The sequence below is a fragment of the Octodon degus genome, unplaced genomic scaffold (genome assembly GCF_000260255.1).
Source record: "Octodon degus isolate 3935 unplaced genomic scaffold, OctDeg1.0 scaffold00003, whole genome shotgun sequence".
Taxonomy (NCBI): Eukaryota; Metazoa; Chordata; class Mammalia; order Rodentia; family Octodontidae; genus Octodon; species Octodon degus.
The window spans coordinates 27,338,492-27,351,346 of record NW_004524579.1 but is presented as its reverse complement, the minus strand read 5'-3'; the positions used below and the strand labels follow the sequence as shown (position 1 = coordinate 27,351,346).

Here is a 12,855-nt window from a genome sequence, read left to right as displayed (position 1 = left end):
CTGAACTATAGTCTCAGCTCTAGTTTAGAGTTCGGACAAGCTCCCTGTTCCCCCGAATCCTTACCCATCCTCAGCAGGACACAGCCCGGATGGAAGGAAGACCGACGCGGTGCGGCAGGTGCTCTGGGCGGCGCACACCTGTGCCAGTTTGTGCCCAGCGTCCAGCAGAGGGCGCCGCACCTCGCCGGCCCCGCCCCCGGCCGCAGGACCCTGTGGTTGCCGGAGTGCAGAGGGCTCAAAGGCGGCGTTGGTGGCGACGGCGACGGCGACGGCGACGCGCCGCTCCGCTCAGCTCCGCTCTGCTCTGCTCTGCTCTTCCCTCGCTAGCTCGCCCTCGCGGGAGCGCTCGCACCTCCTCCCCATACCTGAGCGGGGAGCGGCGGAGCGCGGCCTCGCCCCCGCCCACCCGCAACTCCTGCTCGGCCGCAGCTGCGCCGCCGCGGGAGTAAAGGTCGAGCCGGCCGCTGTGCCTCCAGGAAGCCGGCTGGGCAGGTCGGGGCGGAGGAGCCGGCGCAGGGGAGAAACTCCGGACCGGTCCAGGAAGATGGCGCCAGGAGGGCCGGCCGCGGACTGAGCCGCGGAACAGCGGGCGGCGTGGACCGGCGTCCCGGGTGGGCAAGCAGGCAGGCGCGGGAGCCCGCGAGCGCGGAGCGGGCCGGGCCATGTCGGTGGGCGAGCTCTACAGCCAGGTGAGTGCGGGCCACGGACGAGGCCGCCGCGCAGGTGAGGCGCCGGGGCGGGCGCCCCTCGCCGGCCTCCCCTCGCCCCAGTCCTCGGCGCCCCTAACTTCTACGGCGGAAAAGTTTGGCGGCCGCGGGAGTCCTGTGCTCCGACCGGCCGCCACGCTCAGCACCGCGGCTGTCGCCACTCCACGCCGCCCCCCCGGGTTTTCCGCACCCAGCCTTCGCCGCAGCTGGGTTCCCGGACTCGGGGGGCGTCTCCGCCAACTGGGAGCGGGGCCCGGGGTCAGACCCCAGTGTGGCACCCGGCGGGTCCCCGCCGTGCTCACTCGGGGACCCTGCCCAGGTGCCCGCGGCGCCGCGACCCGGCGGCGGACTCTGAACTTGGCCGGGCGCGCGGCTGGAGCAAGGAGCGTGGGCTGAGAGCCGAGAGGTGCTCCAGGGTCTCTGGGGAAGCACATTCTTAATTTGCTGGCGATGGGCAATTTGAGCCCCCCTCCCCGCCCCTTGGGAGGGTACTGAGCGGGCTTCAGTGATTGCAAGAAGGGGTAGGACAGCCTCGAGCCAGACGGGGGTGGGTGGGTTTTCAGGATGTCCTCAAGGTCAGCGTGGGCGCTCCGGCTCCGAGCTGGGAACAGGTGCGGCCGCGCGGGGACGCCTGGGTTCCGCGGTAGGCGCTGAGGTTAGTTCGGGAGCAGCCGCCGCTCCCCCGAGCGATGAAAGGTCCTTGAGCCCCTGCCCCGTGCCTGATTTAAGTTTCGGATATCCCGATGCCTGCTCTTGCTGTTCGTCTTTTCTGGTGGCGCGGCCACATTGGACAGTGCCCTGCGCGCTCGCCGGCGGGCAGAAGGCTCAGTGCACGCAGCGTGTGCGCGTCGTGTGGGAGAGCCAGCGATTCTGGAGACGCCGGCGCGGGCAGACAGGTCTGGGCGGGGTGGGAAGAGCTACTTCCGCGTCCTCACCTGGCGGTTGCTCGCTGCTGTCCAGCGCTTGGGGGAGCTCTTCTGCTTGTCGGGCTGCCCACCCTTAGTTTCAGGAATTTAGAAAATTTCCCCTTTCTCTCGAAGAGGGAGTGGACCAGCAAGGGTTGGCGTTCGTAAGCGGTCCAGGAGACCGTCATCTGGTTGGGGGCAGCGCCTCACCTGCTTCGGAGACCAACTTTGGACCCACCAGTCCCCCCCTCCCCATCCCTGTAGCTGTCACCGAAGGGCAAGACTGCGAGAGAAGTGGCGAAGGTGCTGTCCAGGGCGGGAGCTCAGGCAAAGCTGACTTTGGGAAAGCGCTCTTCCACTGTGGAGGTGTGGGGAGAAGTCCTCAGAACTACCACTTGCAGTTCTTTCCCAACTCGGATTATCAGTAACTGGGTATGGGAACCGGAAACCAGTGAAGGAAGGGGAGAAAACCTGAACCCGAGAGTTGAGAGTGGAGATGTGTGCCGTCGAAGTGCACGGAGGTGCAACCTGCGTTCCTAAGGAAAACGAGGGACTTAATTAAACATAACCAGCGCCGTGTATTGTAGCATGCAAAGAACACAATATTTAGTTACCATATACTGTATGAAGCTAATGGACTATTGAATGCATCGTATTTTTTGGAGCCCTAGGTTTTTGAAAAACAAAGCACACTGGACTGCTTATTAAAGATAGATCACTTTGAAGGGGAAACACTGAATTTAGTTAGAAACAAATGTATTGCATATTAACTATTAGGAAAGATGAATTAGTGGGAGTCTGAGCTCTAGGGATTTCAGCATAGTTTTTCTTCAGTTGTGGAAACACGGATAAAACCGGTGTTACCAAGAAAAGATCCTGGAAGGCTGCCGAACACATTGAAAAGTAACTTCTTCGGCTTGGCATAATGAAACCAACTGGTGGACTGTATCTTGCCCTGTTAAGGGGTTTCTAGTTCTTAATCATCTTTCAGTCTTTGAGTGGAAAGTTGAGATTTTTTTTTTCTTCTTTTAAGCAATACGCTTGTGTTTTGAGCAGGTGTTATTCTTTCTGGCAGAGTTAAGCATGCTTAGACCTTATATGAGAAGTGCTACTGTTGTTTCCTAACCATTATAACCCCACTTGCCAGGCTGGATTATCCTAGGCATATGATTCATAAATTATACAGAGAAATTGTGCCTACTACTCAGATTTGCTTTGTTTCTTAGAGATGATTTGTCCATTTTCATGTATTACTGAAATAACCAATGTTCCCTTTTCAGTTTCACCTGCTAGTGAGGTGTTCTGAAGTGATAAACACTGGGTCCAGGCATGTGCATTAATGTATTATGCACAATAGAAATTGCACATTATAAGTGCTCAGGGAATGGAAATTTCAAAGTTTTTGTTGTTCATACTTTTGGCTTTAGAGATGTATTTGGACAATATGATTGGAATATGAACATTTAAATCTACAGTATATATTAGCCTTGAGTATTAAATTATTTCCAGGCAAGAGATTGCTATATTAGTGTCTTTTTAGTTATCCAAGAAAAGGTATTTTCTCTCTCTCCAATTTACTGTTTTCTTGATCTTCTCTGTCATTTCAATTGTAGGCTTGAATATTATGTGACTTTTGAGGGGCACATTGATTTTTGTGAGTGGCGAAAGGCACTTCCCATTAATAAAGAGACTCCTGTTTTCAGAAGACCTAGAACCTCACCTTAGAGAAATTACTTGCTTTGTAGTGAGGACAGAGAAAGGGGATCAGAGTCCTTCCAGACAATCTCAGGGTGAGGTCAAGGTGGGTTGGCCTCATTTATTCTCACAGAAAGGTGGAGCCAAGATATGTGGCAAGTGTTAGTGCTGGGCTTCCAGCCCTCCAGAAAACCATGTGGGCTTGATTTGTACAGGGCCCAGAAAGAAGCCAAAGCACACGCTAGCTTGGACATAATGTGGCTCCAGGGTTTGCAGAGAAAAATAGCCTAATTTTTAAAATAAAAACATATATATATATATTATATATCCTCCCTCAGTTTGGAAATTATTCTGGATGAAAAATTTAAATACTATTTCAAATACTGACATTTTCAGTATGCTACTTTGACTCTAACCAGTAGTAACTGGGAAGTCATCAGACTGAAACCAGTGTCTTCATTATTTTTTTATTTTATCATTATTATTTTGTATTTTAGGGAAGGGTCTACAGGGTGGTTAGGGTCTCACTGCTAGATTGGACTCATAGTGATATGCCTGTTTACAGCCTCCCAAGAGCTAGGATTATAGGCGCGTGCCACTATGCCCAGTCTCAATTGCAGTCTCAGCTGCGCTGAGGGGCAGGGTTGGCACCGCAGGCCCAGGGATGGAACTCCCACCCCATGTGCCTGCTTTCAGGCGCTTTAATCTGCTGATCTATTTGACTGGCCCTTGAAACCAGTGTCTTTGTATAATCGTTTTTCCTGCTTGGCTTTTAACTGATGGGTAGTGTCTGATGTCCAAGCAGTGTCCTTTGGTGTGTGTGTATATGTGCATGTGTATGTGCATGCACACGCATGTTGAGGATCAAACCCCAGGCAGGCCTTACATGTATATATTAGATAAGCACTCTTTTCTGAGCTCCCCACAGCAGAGTTTTGAGTGTTGCGAGGAGGTTACTTTGCTGGTGGGCCCATCCTGTATATGGCAGGTTTGAACACAGAGGCCTGTATCAAGGGTGTTGATTTGGGCAACATCCTTTGAAAAACAGAAGCCCTGTAAAATTAGGTGTCCTCTAATTTTCCCTCACTCAAGACTCAATAAGTAGGTTTCCCCCAAGTTTCTGAGGCAGCTAGAAACTTTCTTTTTCTGCCCTTATCTTTGGAGGGACTGATGAGTCTGTCTTTGACTGAAGCAGTAGATATGTGGCAAGTGTTAGTGATGCTCCTGAGTGATGCTCTTTGTTTGGAAAAGTGGCATGGTAGTAACCCTTTGGAGGATGCAACCGATCTGAGAGATACAAACTCTTACAACTGTATATTGTTAAAAGGAAACACCTGCCCTGTGACCCCCACAGGGCTAAAGTCTTGAGGACTTGACAAGCCATGGCAGTGGATGTTGTTACTGTTTCTTGTCTCCCCTTTACTCCCTTCTCTCATACTGCCTTGGCCATTTCTGTCAGTAGCCAGCTTCTTTGTAAATATGTCAGTACTTCCCACCTTTGTCTGTGCAGAGTTTGGGAGTTTACATCCTCTGTAAAGGGAGAAATCCATAAATAATTGGAATATTAAAACAACTCCTCATCATCCCTGCCTCCCTACCTCCCTGCCTCCTTCCCTCCTTCCCTCCTTCCCTCCTTCCCTCCTTCCCTCCTTCCCCAGCTTTGGGAATGGGACAACTCTAAAGCATGATCTGTAGCTTCCACAGTTCTTCTGCAAGGCTGAGCTAGAGTTATTCTGCTTGGGGCATTCTTTAGCATTGTACTCTTGCTTGGCTTCCTTTCCTTGTCTCACTTCCCAACTGCTCTACTAGCCTTTCCTAGGAACACTACCTAACAAATCTTTTGGGCAGGAATCTTCATCCCAGAATCTGACTCTTGAACCCAAATTAACCCATAACTCATAGTGGCTTAGTGGAGCGTGTGTCAAGCAACTCAAGGGCTTTGGCCTCTGTAGAGTCCCAAGAGAGCCTAGAGCAGTGCCCTACCCATGCCCCCTCTTCCTGGTTTCACTGACATGTGTATGCCTAGCTCTGATACCCTTTCCTTTCTGTTCTCTTTTCTTAAGTGGCCTGTAAGCCTACTGAGGCCTTGCTGGTAATCCTCAGAATCCCTACATTTTCATGAAGTCATTTCTCAGCATGGCATACCTGATTGCCTATACCCGGGGTGGTCATAGGTTAGGCTATTGTCCTACCTTCCCTTGGTAGTTTATGTGATGTCTTCCTCCCACTTAGAAGACTATATGGAGAAGAGGCCATTATCAAACATTTTTGGGGAGCCTCTAGTATGTTTAGTGATAAAACCTGGATATACAGTTAACTAACGATGTAGAATGATTCATGTGTCAGGAGTGCAGATGCTGGGAGTCATAGACATTTTATGGAAGTATTGGTCTTGTGGGTTGTAATGGGGAAAGAGCTTCCTTTAGGGCCGTGGGGCATGATTGAACCTTAAAAAAGGAATAGAAATAAGAGAAAGAATAAGGTTTGAATACATGAGGTGGGAAAGAATATACTGTCAGAAGGGTTTGATAGGGAGTCAATCTAAACATAGGGGCAGGAATGATCTAAGTGTATTTGTGGATAGTAATCATAGCACTATTTTTAAAACTCTTTATTTAGAAGTAATTTCAGACGTACAGAAATGTAAAAAATAGCCCAGTTCCTGTGCATATTTTCCCGATTCCCGTAACATTAACACTTCTTATGACCAAAGTACAGTTATCAAAATGAGAAAGTCAATGTTAATATACTGTTAACTAGTCTATAGACTTTACTGGGATGTCTTGTGTTTTTTCCATTAGTATCTTTTCTAGACCAGAATCGCATTTAGGATCATAGCACACTAATCTCTTCCTACTGGTGACAATTTCTTCTTTTTACCTGATCTTTCATGATTATTGCCCTTAAAGATTATTGGACATTTATTTTATAGACTGTCTCTCAATTTATGCTTGTCTGATGTTTTCTCATGCTTAGACCGAAGTTGTGAATTTTTGGTTAAGAACATACTAGGGCTGGGGCATGGTGGCTGCATGCTTTTAATTCCAGCTCCTCTGGAGCCTAAGGCAGGGGAATAATAAGTTCAAGGCCAGCATAGGTAACTTGAGCTATCTTGAAATAAAAAGGGCTAAGGGGCCGGGGAGTTAGCTCAGTGACATATGTGCCTATCTGGCAAGTGCAAAGTCTTGACTTCGATCCCCAGTACCCTTCAAAAAAGAAATAAATAAGGCCAAGGATTTAGCTCAGTTAGAATCTGAGTTAAATTGTCATTTTGGGAGAAGTGTGTGTGTGTGTGTGTGTGTGTGTATGTGTAGTATTGTAAATGATGTGCTTGTGCATTATTTCAGCAAGTATATGGTATTGGTGTGTCTTGTTACTGATAATGTACCTTTGATTCCTTGGCTAAGATGATAATCTGTCAGTTTCCTTTTATTGAAGAATGCAGTTTATTGTATAAGCTGAGATGTGGGTGTGAGGTGTGTTTGTTATACTTACTATATTTAGAAAGTAATGAGATTAGAACTCAATAACTACATTATTTGATTATGAGGAGTAAGAGGAGGGGACAGTCTAGGGCAAGGATAGTTCTTGATTCTAATAAGCTAAATTTGGGACAGTGGCTTGTAGAACTGAAAATAATTTAGTGCTATAAGAATGAGCTTAAGGGCCAGGGGATGGCCCAGTAGAATAAGCGCTTCCCTGGCAAGTGCAAGGGCCTGAGTTCAATCCCTGGTTCCACCACCAAAAAAAAAAAAAAAAAAAAAAAAAAAGAATGAGTTTTAGGGGTAATGTTGGGATCTGAAGCTCTTGCACACAAAAGATGCTTAGAATTTGCTTTTTTTTTTTTTTTTAAGGAAATGCAGTTGTCTTCTAGCATCATATTAGTAAGGGTAAGGGCATGGCCTTTGTGGTTATGATCCTGATGGGAACTCTTCTGCATGTTGTAAAGACTCTCTGCCGTGACACTTTGGAGCAGATACTTTGTATGTCTTGCTTTCATTATGTGAATGTTTGGGGATGCTACCTGAATCATGGGAAGGCTCCTGGAAGGCTATGTGCTCTGTCCTACGTACTGTGCCTTGCACACTGTGTGTTTGCACCTGTCCCTAGCCTGTTTTCTCTGCTAGTCACAGTACTGGGTGGCAGTCACTGTTACGGGGCCTGCGGTCTTTTCTCTCTGCCGATTTATAGGGCTGCATGGGCACTGATCACGGAGGCACTTGGTGAGTATGGCTATAAAGTGTTGGTACACTCATAACCACCCGAGCTGTAGGCAACCAAAGCCTGCAAGGAAAGGTTCCTGCCTCTCGCCCACTCACCCCAGGGGAAGGAGCAAGAGCAGGTTAAAGTTTTAAACTTAAGCTGTGCCTTCTGGTCTTTTATTATAGCTGTAAAGGAAAATTAAAAAGCATTTTTCATAATGTTCCTTTTCCCCCTTCTGAATAGGAATGATTATGGAAACAATTCATACAACGTAGGAAAGATAAAGTCTCTTTGTCCCAATCTCAGAAACAGCTATTATGTGGATTCTGTGGACCTGTGATGTCCAACAGGGTAACCACATACGGCTTGTGAGTGCTTGAAATGAGGCTGGAGCAAATGGGAGGGAAGTACAAAATCTACACAGCATTTCTAAGGCTTAGAAAAATGAGTGTAAAGTGTCTCATTCATACTTTTAAAATATCAGTTGTGTGTTGAATAATATTTTTATTAGGCTTTCCAAGGTAGTTATTAGAAAGGTTCATGTTCTACGCGTGGCTCACATCTGTAGGTTTTAATGGAGTGCTGGGACTAAACCCAGCCTTGTGCATACTGGGCCAGCACTGTGCCTCTGGGCTATGCCTTCAGCCCTGTGCTTTATTTCTGTTGGGCACAGCTGCTTTAAATTTATCTATAATATGTATTAAAAAAGTATACAGCATCAGTTGGGCATGATGGCACATGGCTATAATCCTAGCACTCTGGAAGGCTGAGCAGGAGGATCAATAGTTTGAGCTCAGCCTGAGCAACTTTGCAACTTAGGCTCTATCTCAAAAATAAGAATGGCCAGGGATGCAGCTCAGTGAGGAGATTCTGGGTTCAGTCCCCAGTGTGGGCTGCTGATAGTGGCGGGTCATGCCATACATTTTATTCAAAATCTTAATCTCTGACTGTTTTTCCTCCTCTGTAGCCTATAATGCAATTTTACTATTTTTAATGGCTATATAATTTGGCCACATATAAGGGTGCCATAAGGCTTTTTAACTGTTCTCATTTTGATGAACTGTTTAAATTGGTTCCAAATTTTTCATATAGTAAAGAATGCTACAGAAAACTCTTGTAATCTCTCTTTATTATTTCTTCAGGATGAATTCCTAAAGGTGGAGTTGCTGGCATGCACATTTGCAGTCTTCATTACAGCCAGGAACCTTCAGAAAAAAGCTGTCCCTCTGCTTTTCCATCCTTTCAAGTTCTGGTCATTGTTCCTCTTTTTTTTTTTTTTTTTTTTTTTTTTTTGCGGAACCGGGGATTGAACTCAGACCCTTGCACTTGCCAGGCAAGTGCTTATTCTACTGAGCCATCTCCCCGGCCCATTGTTCCTCTTTTTAAGCCTCATTTGTACTAAAATTTTCCTCTTTTGCTTGTATTTTCTGTTTATATTAACTGGCATTACTTGTAGCTTCCCCCCCGCCCTTTAACTTTGTATTTGTAGAGATGGGAAAGTGTAGAAAGAGAATATTTGGATTGAAATTGTTTTCTTAGGGATTGAACCCCACTTTTGATGCTAGACAAACACCACCACAGAACTGTATCTCCAGCCCCTTTACAATTTTTATATTGAGACACATTCTTTGTAAGTGACCAGGTTGCCTACTAGATTATCTTTGAACATGCTGTGGTTTTTCTGCCTCAGCTTTAAACAATCTGAAGTCTTTCTGCCTCAGTCTCCATTGTAATTGGGACGATCACATGCACCATGGCACCCAGCAACAATATTTTATATAAGGTACTTGGGGACATGTATTTTCCAGTGTGCTTTATCTGCATTCACGTCTTTTTTTTTTTTTTTCTCTCCCTGCATTCACATGTCTTTGAATTCCGAAGTCAAAAATCTCCTGGTTATGAAAGCTATTATTGAATAGAGACTTTGTGCCAGGTCATTTCTTTGTACCATTTATTAGCTCATTAAATGCCACAGTGATTAAAGTAGGCACGTTTGTCCTCTCCATTTACAAGTGAGAGACCTCTGACTTGCATTGTGCTCCCATGTCAACTGCTTTCTGCCCACTGCTGTGCTGCCTCTTATGAGATCTCTGTCCCTTTGATGGTGGGCCCGGAAGATCCTCTGTGCATAAAAGAGCCCCTGGAACCTAGTCCCTAGCATCAGAAGAACCCCCGCGAGATCAGAGGAGGAGAGAGGATGTACAGGAAGCACAGCAGGCCCGGCCCTGCAGCTTGTCCTGGGAATTGGCTGCTTTGTTCATCACCACCACACTTAGCCCTGTGGGCATCCTGGAGCTTAGAGCTGTGTCCCAAATGGAGGTGCAGCTTCTGCTCTTGGTCTTTCTTGGGGCAGGTAGCTCCAGAAAGATTCACATTTTTTAAAAGGGTACATTTAAACAGTGTACGTGAAATGAAAGAACAAAATTCTTAAGTTTCACTACTACAGGGTCTCAGTCCACTTCCCTACCTCCATTTCCTCCTGAAAACCCAAGTGTGAAAAGGATCCTCTATCCTACTGTGCTTGATGTTGCATGGCATCTTGCTTGCTTTCTTTCTTTCTGGGCTATGACCAGAGAACCAGACAAGGGGCTCCTAGAAGTCTTCTGCCATGTTCCCTCTTAGCCAGAGGTCTTCACATTTATGGATGTGCTCTAGGTGGACAGGCGTGTGGTGGGAACTGACTGAGTCGTCCTCACAAGGTTTTCTGTTATGGCCATTGCAGACCAGGCCTCTTCCCTTGGCACCAAGGAGAGAACCATGCCAGAACCCTTCCAAGACCCAACACATTCCTCTTACGTAGCATTGGGAGCTCATCAGGGGTTTTATCCAAGCTGCTCAGATCCTCCTGAAGACCTTCAGTTGTCTGGACCTGGACGTGGATGTGAACTGTTGATATCTTGTTCATTTACCTGTGAAAATGAGCCAAATTACCTGTATGAGTTCCAGATTAATGGCTCATAATGCTCCTATTAAAATGTATTCACAGGCTTATAAATTATTGCATTTATGGGTCCTCTTCATGACAGTCTTGAATGCCCGGGTTCAAGTGATTTGAGTAGCGGGGATTGCAGACACGCTGCACTGTGCCATGCTTACTGCACTCCTTTATATAACCTTAATAATAGCATGGACCCTGTAGCTTTTCTTACATTTGTTGGTGTTTGGGGAAGAATGAAGGAGCCTATCCTGAAGAGTTGATTTTTTTCCAGAGTTTTTGCCATTGTGAAACTCAAATGTACTGTGACATGAAATCCTAAGAGGAATACCATTCAGAGGCCTTCTATGTGAATTGGAAAGACCTCTAGCCAGGCATAGGGCACATGCCTATAATTCCAGTCCCTTGGGAGGCTAAGGCAGGAACAAGGCAACTTTGAATCCAACCTGGACCATGTAGTGAGAACCTATTGCAAAATAAAAATAATGAAAAGGATTAGGGTTGTAGCTCAGTGCTAAGGCCTTTGGATCAATCCCTAGCACCACAAAACAAAAACCTTGCATTGTCTTTAGCATTAAGAAATTCGGGTCCCTTGGTTTGTAGACCAGCCTGTATAATGTGGCCTGTAGATGGTAGCATGGAGAGAGTGAAAGGGGAAATTGTTTGAGCCTAGAGATTGTACTATGTTCAACTGTCTTGCTCCAGGCTGATTCAGCAACATTTCCTAACTGCCCAGCCCAGACCCCAGGACAGCCCATCAGCCATATGCTGTATTCGTAGAACACACCACCTCATTTCCCATGGTGCCCACCTTAGATGTCATTGTTCATGGTACTTTAGAGAACACTATGTGCAAAATATGGCCACTACGAGTTTCTGAAACAAAATGAACAGTATTGTTGAAGGATATGCACATAACACAACTATAAGGAACAAATCTGAAGAATGAGGGGAAAGGAAACTAGAATAAGTTGAGGTGAGGGTAGCAGGGAGACACGATTGGGGACAGTACTGTGAAGTCCACTAATTTGGATAGTGAGCTTACAGGTATTTATTACTGTGCACCATCACTTAAATGTCAAAAACAGTGGTTCTGCTGAAAAAAGGATGAGTCACTGAGCCAAATTAAAAGTTACAAATCTAAATAAAAACTTTGATCACAGGTAATGTTGGATTCTCCATTTCTTTTTCTTTTATACATGCATATGCCGAGAATACTTTTGCACAATTGCTGTCATTGAAAACAAAGGTTGAATCTTACACTCATGATCTTTACCATTCCCAGATTTTGCATACCACAAGCACCTGACAAACGTTGGAATTGATTTAAATCCTACCTGGACTCCTTTCCTTTTATTTCCAAGCCATGGATCTTCTTTACCAGTAACCGCCTTTAATGTGGTAGTATCTTCTCTAGTGATTTCTGGTAAGGATGTTGGTTTAGATAACCAATAGAAAGCCTGTTTGTTTCCTCTGGTGCTTGCCTAAATCTATGGGATGAAGATCCTCTGTCAGGAGGTAATTGTGTTTTCTTTCTTTCTTTCTTTCTTTCTTTCTTTCTTTCTTTCTTTCTTTTTGGTTATACTCACTCAAAGGCTTAGCAAAAGATATGAATGGCATCAACAGCAAAGCAGCTTTGGTGGAGGTGACAGCTCAGACTTGCTTTTGAGGATCCTACTATTATCTGTAACTTTGGCTATGTATGTATTTCTGCTCTTACCTGCCTATGTTAAAAGGCTATCTCCTTTTAGTCCTCCAGATAACTCGCAAGGCCTTATTAAAAATCTCAAGACTCCTGGATATTTGTAAAATGCAGAGGCGGGCAAATGGGACTCTCGGTCCCTCATCTGAGACTGAGCAAAGCAGATGATTTTCAGAAATGATAGCAGTGAATCAGGGAAGAAAAACTAGGGCCGTTTGGTTTGTCTTCCTTCCTTTAGGAAAGAAAATGGTCATAGAGTCATCAGATCTGAAGATTATCATCTTTATGTTCCTCATTCAGGCAACAAATACACAGCACCGTGTAACTGCCTGGGTGAATTGTTGAGACCAGTATGTGACATGGAGAGGGATAGACTCATCCATACACAGTAATCTTGATTGTGAGTTTTGTATGGTTCATCTATTGTGTAAATAAACATTAAGAGGTATTAGTACATCAAAATGAGATGAATTTTTTTACTTCACTCATCAGATTTGATCACATTCTTAATTTGCATTTACCCCCTAAGGAGGGCTAATGTTTATTTGCAAAATGAATGTCGCTTCAGCTAGAAACTAATGTTTCTTTGCTATCAAAGTGCACTCTCATGCACTCCCTCCCTCTCTTCTTCCCTCCCTCTCTTCTTCCCTCCCTCTCTTCTTCCCTCCCTCTCTTCTTCCCTCCCTCTCTTCTTCCCTCCCTCTCTTC

At 45.8% G+C, this 12,855-nt stretch overlaps 1 protein-coding gene across 1 annotated transcript in view; it reads left to right on the top strand.

Annotated features, from left to right (window-relative positions):
* The first annotated feature begins 306 nt into the window (after window positions 1-306).
* The window catches only part of Myo5b (myosin VB), a 426,429-nt gene continuing 413,880 nt past the window's right edge, over window positions 307-12,855 (top strand). The window contains exon 1 of the mRNA XM_023713700.1: window positions 307-689. Within this exon, the coding sequence (XP_023569468.1) occupies window positions 663-689 (27 nt within the window). The 5' untranslated portion in view covers window positions 307-662. The remainder of the gene's footprint in view (window positions 690-12,855) is intronic.